Below are 20,023 nucleotides of genomic sequence, written 5' to 3' on the forward strand. Positions count from 1 at the left end.
CGCTGTATTGACGGTATAGCTAAAATTAAATAAAAAGGTAATACGTTTCTCTCGAAACTTTCTACCTCGCACATGCAAACTGTAGATGATGTCGTCAGCGGTATTTCCGAACCGATACGAACGTCAAACTTTCAAGAAATGAGGGTATTCCTATTTAAAAGGTCGACAACGCACTTATGTTTCCTCTGATGTTGCGAATGTCCATGGGCGGCGCTGGTTGCTTACCATCAGATGATCCATCTATTCGTTTGCCTCCAATCCCATAAAAAAAATACACAAAAGGTCAAGAGTCAAATTAAAAAACTTAGTAAGTCAAAATAATACTGTCAAATGTCAAATCATAGTGTCAAACTCAAAATAGTACTGTTTACATTTATTTGGTTGAATTGGTTAGGTGTACCGGCAATTTTCTAAAGTTCGGTAAAAATACAATTATCATATTATATTGAAAATAAGATTAACTATCTCAAATGTTCAACAAAATATAGTTAGTTATTCAAGAAAATTGATAATTCAAGTTATAATGACTGATAACGAAGAAAAGAACATCAGCAAAAATAATAGTTTTGCGAACGGTATAGTTAAGACCACATTGATAAATTCAATAGCTTCCAATCTTACGGAACTGGACTTGAGCAGTGGTAAGCTACAAAACCTCGATGAAAACATTGAATTCCCTGCTTGTTTACTCCATCTCAACTTGTCTAACAATAAGTTGACGGAGGTGCCAAGTAACGTGCTCAAACTGGACAATTTGAAATCATTGGATTTTTCTTTCAACTCGATCGTCGCTTTCGATGATATACCAAGTTTCTGCCATAGTATTGAAAAGCTTAACTTGTCAAATAACTCTCTAAATGGACCACCACTGTGGGTGTGGACCGAAGTACCCACAAACTTAATATATTTGAACATAAGTAACAACAAGGACTTGTGTTCCACTTTTACAGATAGTTATTTAAATGAATTATCTCAGTACAAAGCTCTAGTCAAAGAAATAGACATACACAATTGTAGATTAAGTAAGTATGTGAAACTGCTCGCCTCATTTTGTAATACTAAAGTTATTACTCTGGGCCATGAAGAGTATGAGCACCGTCTTGTGAACAACTTGAGTCACTTGCCATGTGTGGGACTGGAAGAATGTACGGAAGTAGAAGTCCTGGATCTAACAAATACACAACTGTTCCACATTTACCCTAATATTGATATTTACACTAATTTGAAAATACTGAATCTCTCACAGAACAATTTAGATAGTTTACCAAATGAATTCTGCAAATTGGTAAAGTTGGAGACTTTTATAATGTCATACAACAATCTACTTTACCTCCCTGACAATATGAGTGAGTTGACCAGTCTAGTCACACTGCGGTTAGATAATAACAAACTCTGTATGCTTCCGGAAAACTTGCATGAAGTACCCAATCTCAAGATCTTAGATTTGTACAATAACAACTTGTATGACGGACCAAGCAACCTGAATTTGGAAGAGGTTGATCTGGCCCAAAATTACTTTGATGAGCCTGACAGTGAAGACTATCTGTTGAAGAAAGAAAAGTTACGAATAAGTTACCTTAATAGGGAAAATGGAAGGTTAGTATATAAAACAAACATCATTATTGTGATTTTTTGTTGAACCTCATGTCTGTTGGTATAATATGATACACAATAGAAAATATATTGTGTGCAGATCTGTGTTCCAACATACAATGGGTTAAAACATTAAAGAACCAAATAACATTCTATAAATTTTGATAAAATACTATTCAATATCTATATTTAATTTCAGAAAAGTAGAAGTGGCTGAACAAAGTGAGCACAGCCGATCAATCAGTGAAGAGGAAGAGCTTTGTGACTTGGCTACAGATAAAATGACACTTGATGACCAAAAAGGTAGGTTACAAGAGTGTCTATTTATTTATGTGCAATGGCAACACCACAAAACATGTACACATGTAAGAGAACTAGCATAAAGAAATGGGTTTCCATCACCCATCAAGGAATGGCTCTAAGCAACACTTTTTGCATTCAAGAGCTTGTCTGCCTGTTTGGTATACACAATGTACCTGTTCCATTGTTGAGTAAGATTTTCGGAAGCCAAATTGGTGAGCTGGAACATCATAATCGTAATTTTTTTAATGGGTTAAAGTCATCCAATGACTTTTCCCGCCTTGGGCGAGGCGAGAGGGAATGAGACTCTTACTTACTAAAAACCAGCCTGTTTCTACTTCTGCCCTTCCGAGCCGGATCAGACCCTACTGCGCCCCATCTGTGGTGGTCTGATGGCTCTTTGAGGCGCGCGCAGAACGCAACGCATCGGGATAAGATGACGTTTCATGTTCGGGTTTACCCAAATCGTGAATCATGACAACTTGAGATATTTTCCAAGATCAAGTGTGTGTTTACATGAGTAGGTATTTATCATTGAATATAACAATTTCCAGATGACCGAGCAAGTTCTCCTGAAGATTGGGACTCTGATGACCATTGGATTCCTCATAGCTACAAGCCAGCTACTCCACCACAATCACCCTGGCTCTATTTCGTCAAGAAGAAAATGAAAGAAGGGAATTTTTGCCCAATGGATGCACATGCTACTTCAATAGGAGATTTAGTAAAATACGACCGAATATACAATCCCCATCTTGTACATAGTTTAGAAGGTAATTCTGACAATTATTCTACTGATGATGATAGCTGATTATAATTTTCCCGCAATGCAATTTGTTGTAGGTACCTACATATCAAATATCAAACCTTTTTGGACACCTTTTGATTTTCTTTTTCTATCTATAATATTTCAAGTGTGACCTATTCTGAATTCATTCTGAATGAAAATGTTGAAATAATAAATTGGATATTGCAACAAGTTATAATGCAATTAAAGTATTATTTATGAATATATGAGAATAAATCCACCTTGTATGTAACTCACGAGAAGCTATATTTTGAGTATCTATCTTTGTTTTTGTTTTCTTTTGAGGAGAAGTATTTTTTGTTATAGATCTCAATTATTGGAATGATTTTATTAGTAAATTATTATACAACTTGGTATTCATATATTACTTAGATATTATATTTTCTTAGTACACTCTGCATGAGTATTGTTATAATATACTTATTAATATTGCGTTATGTAGTGTTTAAGTTTGATATTTACCATATTTTGTATTTCTACTAAAGTGCCATAGTGAGTTTACAGACAACTTCCTAACCGACTTATTAGATATTTGTACTCTAGACTCTGGTTTTCCAATATATAATTTAGATCGAAGCTGAATCAAAACGCAAGATTAACATTTTATTTATTAGTTTATTTCTTGATTTCTATTCAATTTGTACTTCCATATTAATCGCAGCTATGTTCAAATATTTGTATACCTAATGTCAAAGAATGACTAAAGATTCTTGGTGCTCAAATGGTTACATACAACCAATTCTAAATTGGTAAATAAGCTTTAATAATTATTATTGCATGTAGCTATTATTACAATAACAATTATTGCATGTATTGTTATAATAAATAATACTGGATTAGAATTTAATTGTTTTATTTATTTCATTTAGAATTTCATCTTGGATACTGTTTCTATTCTCTCTTGTCACCTGAAAAGAAAGAAAGAAAATTACAAGTAGCTGTGACATGGCTTTGTCTAGTTAAGAGGGCATCTATCTAGATTTCCAGAAAGAGTCTGACACTCCCTCTCGCCTTGCCCTGGCGAAAGAAGAAACTAGACGATTTTCCCTCCTTAAAAAAAAATCTATCTAGATTTCAGCTCAGATGCGAGAAGAACACAGGAAGCATGAGTGAAATGGATGTGTTTTTTCCAGCATGCTAGAAAATGCGTAAAATATTTATATTTACCGTCCAAACTCTAGCTTGGCTATGGTTTCTTATAGACTCAATTAATTTGTCACTTTTTCTAATAGGGATAGTGGCCAGTACTGTGTATTCTGATGAAGGACTAAAAATTGTTTGTATAACTTTCTTGAACTTTTCACTAAAGAACTCCATTTTTCCTATTTCATCTATGACCAGTAAGTGAGCTTGAGCGTTATTTGGCTGTGGACAAATAAAAAAGTTATTTTACAAAGAATGCTAAAAAATGTTCCATATTTATGTGTTTAATCTACAGACTCTGGAAATAAAAGCATGTATTCAACACTACAATTTAAATAGCGACCATTTTTTTAAACACTTAAATGAAAAAATGAAGTAATCACCTTCACAAGAGAGGGCAAAGCAATAATTTCAAATTCTTCGACTAGAACCCCATATTTCCCTACTTTATACTTGACGGGAATATCCAATAGGCTCTGATCTCTTGCCAATCTGCCTCTAGCACCATCCAAACCCACTACATCAAACCCCTCTCTAGTCCGATCGTATCTGACTTCTTCAGTATAGAATCCTGAAGTTTTAACACCTTTGCCTGCAATATCCGCTACCAATTTCTTTGTCAGCGTAGTCTTGCCGACTCCTGCAACAATAAAATTATAATCATCTCGAGGAAGTAATGTTTTTAATCCTCATTTTATCATCATTCATTGGCTAACCAGGTTCTCCGGTCAAAATAAAATATTTATAAGTGTTTGCAGCCATTTTAGATAATAAGCGGTAATATTTAATATTTGGTTAAGTTACTATCGCAACACAATCGATGAAAATAAGTTCCAATTAGAATTCAAGTAAAATATTTTGGTTATGTATTTGTTTATTTTCGAATCTTACAAACGTCAAAAAAACGTTTTGTGTCTTCAAGAATTTCATGATCATCTGGTTTGCAAAATATCCAATCTTCTGTAGGAATAAAAACATTTATATATTTACAAATACCTACCTAATTCAAATACAATGCAATATTACTTTGATTTACCAGTAAAATACACCAGAAAACAATTACCCATGTTATTGGTTTATGAAAAGTTAAGATTATAAGAAACAAAACGCAATTGACATTTACACCTATTGATAATACAAGCAAATTAAAATGTCATACATTTCTCGGCAACGCTTTATAAAATCAGCGTCCTTTTTTTAATCGTATTATAGAGCAGTGAAGATTATAACTAGTTTTCTTCTCTTTCACACTTCAGACATATTTATATTTCTGTTTCTTTTGTTCTCGTTTTCAATATTCTTATCAAAACTTATCGCAGTATCAAAGTTCATTCTTCCGAAGTTATTTTCGCCGGTGTTTAAGTTTTATCTAGCGTTACATCGTTCAGTATTGGATAAGAAAGGCGGCGTTATAGTCGTTAAATAATACTAATCACAGAAAATGGCCTCCGTAACCCGTATTTTGTTGGGGAAACATGTGGTGAGCAGAGTGGCAGCCACCAATTCCGGTTCTATTAAATTCTATAGCACTGGTAAGCATCAAACTTTCTGGAATAACTTTGATTAAGATACTGGTTAACCATGCTTTGTAAACTGTGTGATGTAAGCGTTAACAAAACTAAGATCACGAAACTAAATATGTAAAAGGTAACAGTTTCTACTTGTAGTTAGCTGTGTAGAGGTACAGTCCGTACAGTACTACATAATCTGAAACAAAATATCTTACATTAATACTTATAATAAACTAGTTTAGCAATGTACATTACACTAAACACACTAAACTTAAGAATTCTCTATTCTCTATATAGAAAAGTCTATTTATTACAAGTACCTAAGTACCTACATAATATTAAAAAAAATACGCAAATAGCCAATACCAATGTTAACAATATACCATAATATGTAAGTATTAAGTAACATTATCACCGAGGCTTGCTCAGACAACTAATATTAACATAAGCCTGTCTAAGTATTCAGTACTTAACACATAAGAATGAATAAATAATATTTAGGTACAATGTGTTAGCAAATGAGTTTATATTGTATTAAATATTAATAATTTAAATAACTGATGTGTAAATGTAAATAATCCTTTCATGAAGTTTAATAAACTTACATGCACTACCCAAATATTCTATATTACTCTATTCTATCTATAGTAATAATCACAGAACATTTAAAGAGAGTAATAATTTATCACTAAACTTTCATTAAAAATTAATAAAACAATAGAATAGGTAAAACTCTTCCATGGTATAAAATACCAATAATCCAAGCTTTTCTGAAATGATAGCCAGGAATACTATTACCTATTCCAAATTTAAAATTTAAAAATATGTGGCCAAATCCATAAACTAAGATCAAAGATGGCCGCTGTATTACATACAAACTACAAGATAAATTAATATGTGACCTTGACAATACTATTTTTTATCTTATCATTACCACTGAGTTAAATTGAAGGCAGATTACACTGTCACAATTAAATTTATTATTTAATAAAAATTATGTATTGCTAGTTTTATCTGTAGTTTTATTACTTAACTAACATAATTTACCTAATATTATTATTAGGTAAAGACTGTATTGATAAAACCACTAAGTAATAAATAAAGTACCTGAACAATAATTTTGTTTTAATGACAATAATTTTCTTTCTCTGTTAAAAATAGGTAATCAAATACTAGAGAAATGTCTGTTCTTTAAAAAATAATAAATAGGTATAATATCCTTGTAACCACTACTTAGTATTGGTTACCATAAATTATTTGTTTATTCATTTATTCTAACATTATGAGAGACCAGTATGCAAATCACACAAAGGAGAGAAAAAGAATTAAATGACAAAAATCTGTTTGCAGCGCCAGCATATGAAAACATCAAAGTAGAAGTAGTTGGCAGCAAGAAGAATGTTGGTCTGATCCAGCTGAACAGGCCTAAGGCCCTGAATGCCCTTTGCGGCCCACTCTTCGTGGAGCTCGGTCAGGCAGTGAGAGACTTCGACGCTGATGAAAAGATCGCCGCTATCATCATTACTGGTAATTGTTTACTTTATTAACTGTTAAGACTAACAATACAATAAAATAAAAAAAACTGCACGGTTGGTGCGGTGGCTGAGCAACTGGCTGCCGCGCAACGGGTAGCGGGTTCGATTCCCGCACGGAGTAACTCTTTGTGTGATCCACAAATTGTTGTTTCGGGTCTGGGTGTCATGTGTATATGAACTTGTATGTTTGTAAACGCAACCACGACACAGGAGAAAATCCTAATGTGAGGCAAAGTACGAAAACATTTAAAAAAAAAAGAATAGATTTTTAGGCCCTTTTCATTCAGTGAGAGCTTATGTATGTATTTTAATTGTTTACTTTATTGCGGTTGCTAACACCACCCTCCCGCCCGCAATTAAATGCTCATGCAGCAAAGATGCAACATAAAAACACACATACAACTTGCAATATACCACTCGACATATGTTTCGCTCCTCCACGGAGCATCCGCCGAGTCAACACCTCGCATTTGTACTTGTTTACTTATTTATTTGTACTTAAGCTTTTTAATTGCTTTATAGTTTCTACAATACCTTGCTTCATAAGTATTTGGTAATATCTTTTTTATAATAATCACATGTTTACGTAATAACACGCCCAGTAACCTAATCTTGTAGATTCAGTAGTGTGGCCCATATTATCAGATAACTCGATAAAAAAACAACCGAATCATCAATCGACTTAAGCCTTAACAACAGAAATGATAATAAACTGCCTCATCGATCGAGCAATCGTTAGTGCGCCGATCAAGTGTTCTCAGGTTCCAATTCCCGTGTAGAACTATTTGGTAAGGCGAGAAGGAGTGTCAGACTCTTACTGCCTAAAAACCACCCCGCTCCTACTCCTGCTCGTCGAGCCGGATCCCTATAAACCCGCTAGGTAGTCCGCAGCTCCGGATTAGGTATCAGCCCTACTGGGCCCCATCTGTGGTGGTCTGATGGCTCTTTGCTAGGATGCTTAGGAGTCGAACCCGCGATATGTTGCACAGCTGCTGGTCACCTAGCCACTATGCCAATCCTGTATTTACGAGTCACGGAACTATGAGTACAGCCGGCGTTAGGTCAACCCTGTGGGTCAACCTACCCGTCTCTGCCAAAATCGAAGTTGAAAATCATCAATCAAATTGATGATTTTCAACTTTATTGCTTTGATATAAAGCCGAAAATCTATATAAAGATATTGTCAGTTAAAGTATTTTGGGTAATCCACGAGAAACTATTCTCTACGGACGTTTCTTACCAAGGAACCGACATCGTCAGATGTACTTTCGAGTGATTGACGTTCAAAAGTACCTACTCGTTAGCTTTTGGCTGGCTCATTGGCTCTTTGGGCTGAATAAGTGAGATTTTTTTACTTTTCACTTATATTACACGTATTCCCTTATTGTATTGTATGTATTCACTTACTTTTCACATATTGTCAAGGGTTTGTCCCAAGCTCTGATCCTTAATTAGAATAATTTATATCGGAATATATGGTGAAATGGTGGTGAAATTTTTTTGCTTCCAGGCAATGAGAAAGCTTTCGCGGCCGGTGCTGACATCAAGGAGATGCAGAACAACACTTTCAGTCACAACACGAAGAAGGGATTCCTCAAGGACTGGGAAGATGTTTCCAACTGCGGCAAACCCATCATCGCGGCCGTCAACGGATTCGCTGTAAGTAAAATAATAACCGAACCGATCTGTACTACTCCAAGTTATCTTTCCATGGTTATGAAACAAATAAGTTTCGAAAACAAATGGTAACCGGGTCACGAACTAACCCCGACTCGCTACCAAATGAGTGAGGATACAGGTGTATCCTGTTTTTTCAGTCTTGTGATTGTATCAGTTGAATCTTCGAAGTCGTTTTCTTTCTTATAATTTAACTTATATGTTCACCCTTCGATCAACTCTAAATGGCAACTCAACTCTTGCATAAAACAATTCGATTTATGTATATTCTAGGTATATAAAATTTACATTTATTTTTGTGCCTTCCAGTTGGGCGGTGGATGCGAATTGGCAATGCTCTGCGATATCATTTACGCTGGCGAGAAGGCCAAATTCGGGCAGCCAGAGATCAACATTGGGACCATTCCCGGGGCTGGTGGCACCCAACGTTTGCCCAGATACGTCGGCAAGTCTAAGGCAATGGAAATTGTCCTCACCGGCAACTTCATTGATGCTACCGAAGCCGAAAGGATGGGTAAGTAGATAAAAAAATCAATAAATTTAAAATTGCTTCTAAGCGGCCGGTCTGGACGACATATGGGATGAGGCATCTATGCCTTTTTTTTCGCTGTCAAAGGCGTCAAAACGTATGCACGTAACGAAAGCGTATCAGCAGCGATTTACTCAACTCGTGCTCGGCTGGGTGCGTTTACAAACATAGTGTACAAGTCCACATAACACATGACGGACCCAGACCCGAAACATTACAATTTGTGGATCACATAAAGAGTTGCTCCGTGCGGGAATCGAACCTCGCTATTACCGTTGCGCGGCAGCCAGTTGACCAGCCACCGCACCAACCTTGCAGTTAGAAATGATCACCAGTGGATGTCTTGATATGGTGATCATTATGTTATTTTGTTTCCAGGTCTCGTGAGCCGTGTGTTCCCAGTTGACAAACTGTTGGAGGAGACCATCAAACTGGCTGAGAGGATCGGCACCCATTCCCCGCTGATCGTGAAAATGGCCAAGGCAGCCGTCAACCAGGCTTACGAGACTACCCTAAAGTCCGGCCTACAGTTCGAGAAGGCGTACTTCTATGGAACTTTTGCTACTGTGAGTAAACTCTCCAGATGTCCTTGAAACCGCCAAATAGCGTTAATACATATATTAGCTCAAGCTTTTTGCCTGTCTGCTGAAGTAAGGAAATATCAGGATATAAATATAAACAGCCGTACTTAGTACACTCCTTACATAATACTTCATATTGCTTGAATATCTATCGTATCCTCGTACCTGATCATATGTCATACAAGTACGCCGCTAAATGAGTACTCCGCAACTATTCCGAACTTAATCGAGAATAGCTCGTTTTTTGTCGGCAATTTGGTCGTGGAAAATGAATTCGAACCGCAATACGAAGCAGTCGATCTATAAACGGTGTTTTTAGTGCAAAGCTTATTAGTTTTGTTTAACGTTTAACAAGTATACAAAGTGTGGTCACTGGTCACAGTGGCCCGGAGGTTTAAGACGCCCGCTTCTCATGCATGAGAGTGCGGGTTCGAAACCTACCAACGGCAAGTACCAATGTGACTTTTTCCGAGTTATATGTACTTTCTAAGATTATTCAGACACCACTGACAAATGGTGAAAAAAAACATCGTGAGGAAACCTGGACTTATAATTTCTAATTAAAAGTTTAAAATCGCCAACCCGCATTGAGCAAGCGTGGTTTAATGCTCAAAGCTTCTCCATGTGAAAAGAGGCCTTTGGTCAGCAGTGGCCACTTATAGGCTGTTGATGAAGTATACTAAAATGAGTTCAAATTATTTTACAGGAGGACCGCAAAGAAGGCATGACGGCATTCGTCGAGAAGAGACCACCAAACTTCAAGAATGAATAACCTTGTTACATTTGTTATAATTATATACACTGCAGTTTTTATATCCCGTATATTGTAAGATAAGGTGCTATATATACACTGTAGACTCACGTCACCTGTTATCCAATTTGCATTTTGTTTATAATAAATGAATTTATTTTTGATCATTATTTAATTTTACTAACTGTGCCCTCAAGTTTCCTAAACATCAAAATGTGTCAATATTTATTTTTAAAAGGAAATTCTGTTTTAGCCTGAAAAATCTTAACTTACTGATAAGTAGGTACTTCGCTGGTTTAGCGACATTTCTCGTGGATCTAGAGACAGTTTCTTGCCAATTACCAGTTCGAAACTCCTTCACCTTCACCATATCTTTCCAGCGGTACCTCGGCCGACTCACCGGTCGTCTTCCGGTAGGTTAGCCAAGGTATATTTTTTACATTTCAATCCCAGACACCAGTGGCTCCCTTGCTACCTTCAAGCAGTCGTTTGTCTAACTCGGATTGGAGGTCCTGCGCTACTACGCGTTTGCCGATGCGTGGTACGTACGATTAATTTTGAATTTCATTAACTGTATGATAAATTAAAGGTAAAGTTAGTTTTAATAGCAGTTATTTGGGTTACGCAGTTACGCTACCTACGAATGCCATATTCATGTGGGTCTAGCAAGTTCTGACTTGTTTACATGAGTCATGATTATTAGGTACAGATAGCCAATTACTCACTATGATACGTAATCTTTTATATGTACAAATAAAATCCCGGGATGTTCAAAGCACTTGTTTCTTTATTTCAAAATACCATTTGGTGCGCTTTGACTCATTCCCGGGCACCCCGGCGTTGGACTAATCGCCGAAAAGCAAATATATTGAAAGTACGTCTCTACCAACCACTTCGAAATAATTAAGTAAGATTTGATGTAATGCTACATAATTATATTACTACTTTATTATGTTATTCAAATTATTTGGTGAAATAACTCTATTTTGAAACGATACGTGCCAATGTTTTGTAAATAGGTAGGTAGAATGTCAAACTTTAGATTGCAATTGCGATTTTAAGCTCGTGTATAATTAGATAACATTATTTACATTTCCTATAATAGTAATTATTTTGATGAGAGAAGTAAAGTAGTTTTTATTATTTATAACGTTTAAAAAATCTATTAGGCTGTTTCGTTTTGCAACCTTTGCTTGTCAATAATGGCGTCATTGGTTCTAATTGGAATCTGTCAAAATATAATACATCAAAATTAAGGAGTCCATGAGCTGTCAAAATATGTACGTGGTTTGCAAAAAATATCAGCATCTTAATTTGCCAGTATAAAATGATAATCCTGCTAGTTTGTTGTGTACGCATGAATTTTCTTGTGTTTTAATGAATTAATTTGCATTTCTAGCCTATTTGTTGATAATGCGAAAAGAACATATCTAGTCACATGTGTAGTTTTGTTGTGTAGACAAGTGATTCACGTTTTTATTTTAAGAATCTGTGTCCATGTTTTGGGATCATGTATACCGTAACAGGCACATCATGCAAGAGTTTGAAGACATAGAGGTACACAAAACCAGTGTATCAGTGTTTGTGGCCCTATTTTATTTGGAAATGCTTTACATTTTAATCATGACGCTGTCTATTCTAAATAGATTGAATCAAAACTTACCATCGTAAACGTACCTATATTTACATTAGCCGTAAGTACCATATTTATTAGCATTTAGGATTTTATTTAGTTTGTTTACCTCCAAAAAATATGGAAAACACATTTATATTGCTAGGTATTTCTTAAAAATTTAAGAAAAATGTCTCAAACAAAACAAATATTTGATTTACACATTACACAAACTATTACTTATTGAAATAAATAAAAAAGGAACTCAACATAATTTATAATACATAAATCTAATTTTATACACAATATGTAAATGATCATGGAGTACCTAATACAAGTAATAATATGATAAAATTCCTTATAAGAATGAAATCTGTTGCTATGGCTAAACAATCCCACTTTCTTCATCTTAAAATAGGAGAAAGATCAATAAATTGTACATGTATTCTTAGTAGCCACCCACAGTGAGCATTGTGAGGAGATAATATTCCCAGACAATAGATACTAAGTTGATTCAGTATTCATACAACTGTTGCAGTGAATTTAAATATATAATAGAAGTAATAAGTGTGATAATTCAATGGAAAAATAATTTTCAGTTTTAGTTTCAATAAACCAAGATGATCCGCAAACCCAATATCCAGGGCAGATTTTACCTCTCTCAAAATGAAGAAGACACCATCTACCTTGACAATTGCAGGGTGCCACAACATCATATTGAAGGCATTCGCTTCCTCTACAAACAATTTAAAAGGGTAAGTAGCTTTTGTACACTTCCTTTAGGTCTGTAATGAACTATGTAACTGGGATTTAACTTTTTTTTAATTTTGTGCCACACTAGGATTGTGTGTTGTGGGTGCGTTTACAAACATACATTTTCACTTACACGTGACACGCAGACCCAGGACCATGCACCAACCATGCAGTCTTTATAAAACCTATTTGTGTAATTAAGATATGTAACATATTATTATTCTATGGGCGGCGCTGATCGCTTACCATCAGGTGAATCGTTTGCCAACTATTCCATAAAAAAAATATATTAGACCTAAGTTACATGCCCGTCAGGGTCCATAATTGTTACCAATTTAAGTATTAAGGAGCTTATGTATATATTAAGGAAGGCAATTAAAGGATTTGAATTGAATAGAATTGAGTCTATCTACTAAATCTAAATTCCTGAACTACACACATATCTTATTCTCCTTCATCTTGAAACTTGTCAATTGTATGTAGAGTAGATTCCAGTATTATGGTACCGTCAAGCTGTCTTGTTTATAGAATAAAGAATTAGAAGGTGGCTCATGGATCCTTGGGTTACCTGAAACCATATATAAAGATATACAGTCTGCTCTCATTAGATAAGGCAATTCACTCTATGGAAAAAAGGCCATCATGTTATGTTTTTAAAACTTTGTTTTCCAGAAAAGGAATGGAGTGATTATAAATGATCCGTTGGGCTTTGGGCGAAATATCCAAATAACTTTGTTCCTGAAGGCTGTGCACCCGTTGCTCAGCAGACCGATACTGATCTTGTGCGAGGAGGGCAGTGAAAATGACTGGTATGAACGGTTCTTTACATGGACAGATTTATCTGACGGTGAGTTTAACAATACCATTTGGGAATGGTACTGTGACATTTGGTATTTGAAGTAATTAAATTAAAGTGGAGATAAAATCTTTTATACTTAATTATTTTTATACTTATGTGAATGCAAACAATAGAGCTCACATACAACATTTTTAACACAATATTATCATTACTACATTACTCTAGTAACTTCAAATACGAAAAGTCACAGTAGATACTGTTTTCAAATGAACTTCAGCATAGTACTGGCTTTTTCTTTCTGTTGGTTACTTGTGTATTTGAAATGGTATGGTTTTATTGTTCTGTTAATTTAAAAAAGGACTGCTTATGAAATTAACTTCAATTATTATCTATGACCCATTCAGACGAAGATGGGGACATAACTAGTTACCTTACTATATACAATGTGATAGGGGCGAGACTTCTAACCCGTTAAGGCTGAGTGTACAAGCATCACATGCGCGTCGCGCGCATAAAAATTATTCTTTTGTTTTCTTTTCCTCATATTTTTATAATCCGTTGTATAAATATACCAGTACCTATTATACAGCCCAAGTATTTCTTTTCTTAACACTGAGTACTACATCTAATTTTATCGACAAAAAAAATAATATGGGGAATTGAACCCCTAATTGAAAATATTGAAAAATAGTGATTTTTTCGGTAAAAATAATTCACAAATGATTTTTTTTCTCACGTCAAAACATTATCAAACATATGAAAAAAGTAATGAATTAGTTAGCCAAGGTTATTAGCTACCGTTTGTTGTTTTTTTTTGTTTCTACGACGCATACAACCTTTGATATCAAAAAAAGTAAAAAAAATATTAAAATAGCCATAACTTTTAGGGGGAGGGGATTCGACCATTTCGACCCCCGACTTTTGTCGATAAAATTAGGTGTAGAACTCAGCCTTAACGGGTTAGAAGTCTCGCCCCTTTCACATTGTATATGATATTATCAAAGCGAAAGCTTGTGAGTTTATGTGTTTGTCTGTATGTTTGTTACTTAATCACATAAAAACGGCTGAAGGGATCAGGATGATATTTATAACAGGGGTAGATTATGGGCCGAAATAACACAGGATACTTTTTATCCCAAGGGTACGTGGGCGAAGCCGCTGGCATAAGCTAGTTATATAAATATAAATAATATATTTATTACACAATGAAGTCGTCGACTTGGCGACGCGACACTATGACCCTGTGCACAATTGTCGGCAATTTTATGCAATGAATGCAAGTCCGCGTCAGCCGAGCAGATTTCAATCTTGTGTTCAACACTGAGAGTTCAATTTTATTTTGTATTATTATATGTGTGTTATATACTACGTGGATCGTGGTGATTCTGTGAAGCAACGCCTGAGTAAGGTCTGTTTTCGGGTGATTAGTGAGATTTTCGGTTTTTGAAAATTCCCAGTTAGTTATGTAAAACACAAAGTTTGACCTGGTGACCGATGAGACTCGCACCTTATTACATAAGACTCATAATGTATTGTATATATCTGGCGATAAGTAGGTGTCATTATGTGCATCTCTCTTGCACTCGATAGATAAATGGCGTGATTTTGACACTAGATTTCTGAAAGGCTTATCAACGCAAAAATCTACTAATCGGCTGTTAAAGGTACGCGTCCACAGGCCCGCATCGTACGCATCTCAAGCAACGGCTTTTAGATTGTCTTGTATAGAAACTTATACAACTACGTCCACTGAACCGCATCGGCAATGCCTACATGCGATGCGTGCTGATGACGTCATACGGAATGCGTACGATGCGGGCGATGCGTACGATGCGGGCCTGCGGACGCTTACCTTAAATCTTTAGTCAACAGCTATTAGCGTTGCCTAAGGCATGTTCAAGTGCAAACTCTATTTCATTGAGGAAAGGTGACGTTGACGCCTGTGACTTATAATTAACTAGCTACTTCCGCGCGGTTTCACCCGCTCTGCTTGGCTCCTAATGGTCATAGCGTGATGTTTTATAGCCTATAATCTTCCTCGATAAATGCACTATTCAACATAAAAATAATTATTCAAATCGGACCAGTAGTTCCGGAGATTAGCGCGTTCAGACAAACAAACTCTTCAATATTAGTACATATAATTCATTTAATAAAAATATCTTTTCAGATGTGGTTATAGAGACGAAGAATCCGATGTTGAAGAAGGCGGTGATCATCAACACCATGGTGAACCTGCACCTGTTCTGCAACCGCGACTGGAGCATCATCATCGTGGACGGAGACAAGGTTACCTCCACCAACCCTCTACTCAAGCTGCCATTGAGATCCAGCTTCAAGATATGGAACACTCAAGTTAATCTCAAGGTATACCTATCATCATTTCATTATTATTATTTAGGTTTTTTTTTTTTTGATTTTTGTTTTTAATTGTATCTCTTTTGTTGAGAATTGTATTAGTTTTTAATTTCTTCTTTTGGCTGTATAACGTATTGGCGTAAGCTGTAATGTTATATATGCAAATTTGTAAAAAATAAATAAAAAATAAATTATCAATACTCCACGACAACGTCCAGTGCTAGACAAATTGCTGCTACTTAGTACTTCGTTTCACCATTAGCCTATAAATGTCCTACTACTGATAAAAGCAGTGTTGTGTGACAATACCAGATCACGCCTTTTATCCCGTAAGGGGTAGGCAGAGGTGCACATTACGGCACTTAATGCCGCCATACAATGTCCAGACTCTGTGCTACTACTAAGGATTTTTTTTTAAAACTGAAATATACCCAGTAATACTTTGCCCGACCTGGGAATCGAACCCATGACATGCGACCACTCGTTACAACGAGGCAGACAGAGGTGTGACACGTTATAAAATTATTGTTTGTAAACGCATCCACGACACAGGAGAAAATCCGATTGTAGACTACGACTTATTTGAATGTAAGTAATTTATGTTTTTTTTCTTTTCAGGAAAATCTGGACAGGTTTGAAGAAGTATACAAATGGATGTATCCACAGGAAATATTTGACAAGAATTATTTCATTGCTAACCCCGACAGCGCTGTGGATGTGATAGAGAAGTCTATTCTTCTGGATTCCTTTCTAGAAGATATTCTTCTTCGACGGGAAGATCTGAATTCTTCTTTCGAGGTAATTTCAGACAGCATATCTTAATGTATGTCAGTTATGTACAATGTCCTTTCCATCATCGAACCCCAAGACAATCGGCAAAGCGCCACCGCTTCATGGTAGATATCCCACCCACTCGCATGAAGCGCTTCGCTTCAAGCTTCCTTGTCTGAACTACTAAAGAGTGGAATGCTTAGCCGGGATATATTCAAGGCCCGAGTAAATAGGTTCATATCATATCATTTACCACCAGGCGAGATAGCGGCCAAACGTCGACGCATCAAAAACCAACATTAATCAAGGCATCGAAATCACTTCCAACCTTGAAAAACATTGAAACTTACACCGTCGTATCAGTCGTAGTCGTGTTAGTAGGTACTGTTATGTGCCATGTTCAGTGTCGTATGTTTTTTTTTTTTATAATTTGAGATTTGTTTAATTTTATTAATAGTAAATGTGTCATCATTTCAGAAATACCAAAGAGAGATTATGATGCCACCACCAAAGACTACATCGCTAATGCCCTCGATACTGCCTACCTTCAACACCCCGAACACTACCATCACGCCGGTGCTAGGCCCGGCGCCGCCGCCGCCGCCCCCCGCCCCCGCTCCCACAGTCACCATTACCAAGAAGAACAAAGACGCCACCGGGACTAAGATAAAACGATCCAAAACTAGAATCGACGCAGAAGCCACTAACAAACCGTACGAGCCTGTACTGCCCATCACTACCAGCATCACCAAAGTTATCGCTGAATCATCCAAAAACTATGACGCGTTCGACTGCAATGAAGACTTCAGCATTGAAAATTATAAAAGAAAAACTAAGGACAGTGCAGACGTAAACAAAGATAAACCAATTCAAATAATAGAGATTGACAATCGTTGCGACATGCGTGCCGAGTCGAAATCTACGGACAAGTTGGAGGAAATGGACACGCTTGTATTTGGACACGACACTTTCATTAGCAAGGTGTCGGACCACTACAAGCCCGGCCACACGTCTTCAGACAAAAAGGAGACGGAACCACACACCATTCTCACGTGCAAGCCGGTAGGAGAGCCCAGTACACACAAGTTATATACAGACAACAAAATATGTAGCAGTACAGTCACTTCGAGCTCTAGGAAAGTTTATGAAGCATCGCACAGTGACCCTGAGAGAGATAAAAAGAATGATAGAACGAGTTTGTCGGCACGGGACGTAGACACCGCCAGAGTGAACCTCGAGGAGCTGAACAAAGAGATGAGGGATCTCGGCACTAGAGACAATCCCGACAAAGTTGTTAAAAGACAAAAAATAGATAGTGCGCCCAAAACTGTTATAACATTTGAACAATATAAAGCGAAATCAAGTTTATCAAACAAACAAGCCAGTGGTTCTGGCACTAAGGGCACAGAACAAGTCACAAATAGTCTTAAACGTAATAATATAGATGATAAGTTGAAAGAATGCGAGGAAAAGGTCTCTAAGAAATTCAAGGGATCGTTTTTAGATAGTCTGTTTTGAATGTGTGTGAGGCTAAGCTAAGTAAGTTTGTGTTAGGTCGTAACAATAAATGTTTTTAAGAGCCTGTATGTTCCTTGTCTCATTCTGCCTATCCTATACTTAACGTATCTTTTAAATCATTATAATAATAATATTAAAGTCTATTGCTTTTTGTGTTACTTCGTCGGTCTGATAGAAGCACAATCGCTGTCAACGCAGTTCCTGTTTGGTTCTAATTTCTGAATACTATAAACTAAAGTGTAATACAGAGTAGATGTGGGTTCAAATTAGGACAAAATAATCTACATCTGCACGTAACTATTGCAGTTTATAATAAGCTTAGAATGAACCTCTGATTTTCAAAGTATCAGTAAGTAGGACCTAAGTCAGCCTCCTTCATTTAATCGTTTTCGCATCGAAACCTGCTTTTAGACAGCCCACAGGTTTATCGAAAATTATCTTCAGAAATCGATTTACCAAAGGACCTTATATCGGGAGATATTATTATATGTATCAACTATCTGTATCGAGTGTTCTACAAAGAAGCATTAAGATTCGCTATATGTAAGCTGCTATACCCTGTGCGCTATAACAAGGTGCGGCTGACAGATGTCTGTATGACGTTGACGTCTCTCTTTAGGGATGGACATTAGAAAAATCTTTTTTTATCGCTATCGATACTCGCAGCATACATTTAATTCTCTTTAATTTTTTTATTAAATGTGTGTGTTATTTAGTTGTGCAGTGTAACTACGTGTATGTACTTGTCAAAATAAATATTTTATGACCGAGCCCAGATGAGGTGTTTCAGAGTTTCAGTTTTACAGAACCGTGAAGAAAACAAGTGTATATTAGTTACTAAAGCAACCACGATCTTTCAGATTAAGTACCACCACGAATTATCAAAGGCGCCGGAAATGTCTACTATACAACGTGTAACAAAAAGGGAGTATACATATCAATTGCACGGCTTCTAGATAACATAACAAACGATACGGGAAGGTTTTTTAAACTCATGTTTTCATGGTACCAAGTTATGAATTTTTCAAATCGCGCCGCCGCGTGATTCAAAATTAGGTAGACAGGTACTAGGCGATCAGATTGACAGAAGAAATGTTTCGTAATACTCGCGAGTGATCCCTGTAGTGTTGTGACATGTTTGTATGATTTAAAATGAAGAAACATGCGATACCAAGTATTTGGTACAAAAAATTTTTTAATCGTATTTTCAGCTGAAACTTCGTGTAGAGACTCTATTCAACCTGTATTCATCAGCGCTTCTTGATGTATATGGGTATTTTGTTACACGTTGTATATTTGGGCTCAAATAAAGTCACTGTGGTTCGGGCAGAGAGAGCCGCGTCTACAGTAGATTTACCCACATAATTAAAGGTTTTTTAAGAGTGATAATTGAACGACGTATGATTTTCGTTTTATATTCTAAAAAAACATCAACTACCTATCCATCGTAGCAGTACATCCCATCACTAAACACGACTATGGATTTACGTTATACGCATAACACTTTATTTTTGATTTCATTAGATTTTATTTAAAGACTAGAACATTCCGGTTGGATTTAATTTAATTAACTACATTTCCGAATGATATAACATAATACGAATGATTCGCCCCTCTTCTGTATACAGTTAAAATACTAAGGCATAATTTTTAAATCGCAGCAACTTTCAAGAGTGATACGAAACGTTACTGAATTTGTCAGCCGCACCTTGTTATAGCGCACAGGGTATAATAAAAGTGGGTAGGAAATATTCTTAAATGACATTCTGTGTTGCATGCCATCC

At 36.2% G+C, this 20,023-nt stretch overlaps 5 protein-coding genes across 6 annotated transcripts in view; 3 read left to right on the forward strand and 2 right to left on the reverse strand.

The window, feature by feature from the left end:
* The window catches only part of LOC118264207 (uncharacterized), a 58,195-nt gene that overhangs the window by 8,837 nt on the left and 29,335 nt on the right, over positions 1-20,023 (reverse strand). The gene's annotated exons all lie outside the window — the stretch shown is intronic.
* LOC126912493 (leucine-rich repeat and death domain-containing protein 1-like) lies at positions 334-3,543 on the forward strand. Its single transcript, XM_050704886.1, has 3 exons — positions 334-1,596; positions 1,793-1,896; positions 2,448-3,543. The coding sequence occupies exons 1-3, from the start codon at positions 524-526 to the stop codon at positions 2,702-2,704; spliced, it is 1,434 nt and encodes a 477-aa protein (XP_050560843.1). The 5' UTR covers positions 334-523; the 3' UTR covers positions 2,705-3,543.
* Positions 3,297-10,749, reverse strand: LOC126912496 (nucleoside-triphosphatase THEP1). Of its 2 annotated transcripts, none has more exons than XM_050704904.1 (4): positions 10,716-10,749; positions 4,228-4,484; positions 3,869-4,066; positions 3,297-3,609 (listed from the first exon to the last, which is right to left on the reverse strand). In XM_050704904.1, exons 1-4 carry the CDS (start codon positions 10,732-10,734, stop codon positions 3,538-3,540), a joined length of 546 nt encoding a protein of 181 aa, XP_050560861.1. In that variant the 5' UTR covers positions 10,735-10,749; the 3' UTR covers positions 3,297-3,537. The 2 variants fall into 2 exon arrangements, with proteins under 2 accessions (XP_050560861.1, XP_050560860.1); XM_050704903.1 differs by lacking the exon at positions 10,716-10,749 and adding an exon at positions 4,561-4,749.
* LOC126912494 (probable enoyl-CoA hydratase, mitochondrial) lies at positions 5,134-10,595 on the forward strand. The gene is made up of 6 exons (XM_050704900.1): positions 5,134-5,376; positions 6,706-6,882; positions 8,401-8,549; positions 8,877-9,081; positions 9,475-9,662; positions 10,384-10,595. Exons 1-6 carry the CDS (start codon positions 5,286-5,288, stop codon positions 10,447-10,449), a joined length of 876 nt encoding a protein of 291 aa, XP_050560857.1. The 5' UTR covers positions 5,134-5,285; the 3' UTR covers positions 10,450-10,595.
* On the forward strand, positions 11,725-18,307 carry LOC118264047 (uncharacterized). Its single transcript, XM_050704882.1, has 6 exons — positions 11,725-12,122; positions 12,640-12,795; positions 13,466-13,640; positions 15,763-15,959; positions 16,569-16,748; positions 17,199-18,307. Exons 2-6 carry the CDS (start codon positions 12,661-12,663, stop codon positions 18,237-18,239), a joined length of 1,728 nt encoding a protein of 575 aa, XP_050560839.1. The 5' UTR covers positions 11,725-12,122; positions 12,640-12,660; the 3' UTR covers positions 18,240-18,307.

The sequence above is a fragment of the Spodoptera frugiperda genome, chromosome 26 (genome assembly GCF_023101765.2).
Source record: "Spodoptera frugiperda isolate SF20-4 chromosome 26, AGI-APGP_CSIRO_Sfru_2.0, whole genome shotgun sequence".
Lineage (NCBI taxonomy): Eukaryota > Metazoa > Arthropoda > Insecta > Lepidoptera > Noctuidae > Spodoptera > Spodoptera frugiperda.

Excerpts from the sequence above, each read along its gene's own strand:
- LOC126912493 (XM_050704886.1), top strand. The coding sequence starts at position 524 with ATGACTGATAACGAAGAAAAGAACATCAGCAAAAATAATAGTTTTGCG. Across the intron at positions 1,597-1,792 it reads CTTAATAGGGAAAATGGAAG|AAAAGTAGAAGTGGCTGAAC; the intron begins GTTAGTATATAA and ends ATTTAATTTCAG. Across the intron at positions 1,897-2,447 it reads GACACTTGATGACCAAAAAG|ATGACCGAGCAAGTTCTCCT; the intron begins GTAGGTTACAAG and ends AACAATTTCCAG.
- LOC126912496 (XM_050704903.1), bottom strand. The coding sequence starts at position 4,606 with ATGGCTGCAAACACTTATAAATATTTTATTTTGACCGGAGAACCTG. Across the intron at positions 4,485-4,560 it reads TATTTTGACCGGAGAACCTG|GAGTCGGCAAGACTACGCTG; the intron begins GTTAGCCAATGA and ends TTATTGTTGCAG. Across the intron at positions 3,610-3,868 it reads GCCAAGCTAGAGTTTGGACG|GTGACAAGAGAGAATAGAAA; the intron begins GTAAATATAAAT and ends CTTTCTTTTCAG.
- LOC126912494 (XM_050704900.1), top strand. The coding sequence starts at position 5,286 with ATGGCCTCCGTAACCCGTATTTTGTTGGGGAAACATGTGGTGAGCAGA. Across the intron at positions 6,883-8,400 it reads CGCCGCTATCATCATTACTG|GCAATGAGAAAGCTTTCGCG; the intron begins GTAATTGTTTAC and ends TTTTGCTTCCAG. Across the intron at positions 9,663-10,383 it reads TCTATGGAACTTTTGCTACT|GAGGACCGCAAAGAAGGCAT; the intron begins GTGAGTAAACTC and ends ATTATTTTACAG.
- LOC118264047 (XM_050704882.1), top strand. The coding sequence starts at position 12,661 with ATGATCCGCAAACCCAATATCCAGGGCAGATTTTACCTCTCTCAAAAT. Across the intron at positions 13,641-15,762 it reads ATGGACAGATTTATCTGACG|ATGTGGTTATAGAGACGAAG; the intron begins GTGAGTTTAACA and ends ATATCTTTTCAG. Across the intron at positions 15,960-16,568 it reads ACACTCAAGTTAATCTCAAG|GAAAATCTGGACAGGTTTGA; the intron begins GTATACCTATCA and ends TTTTCTTTTCAG.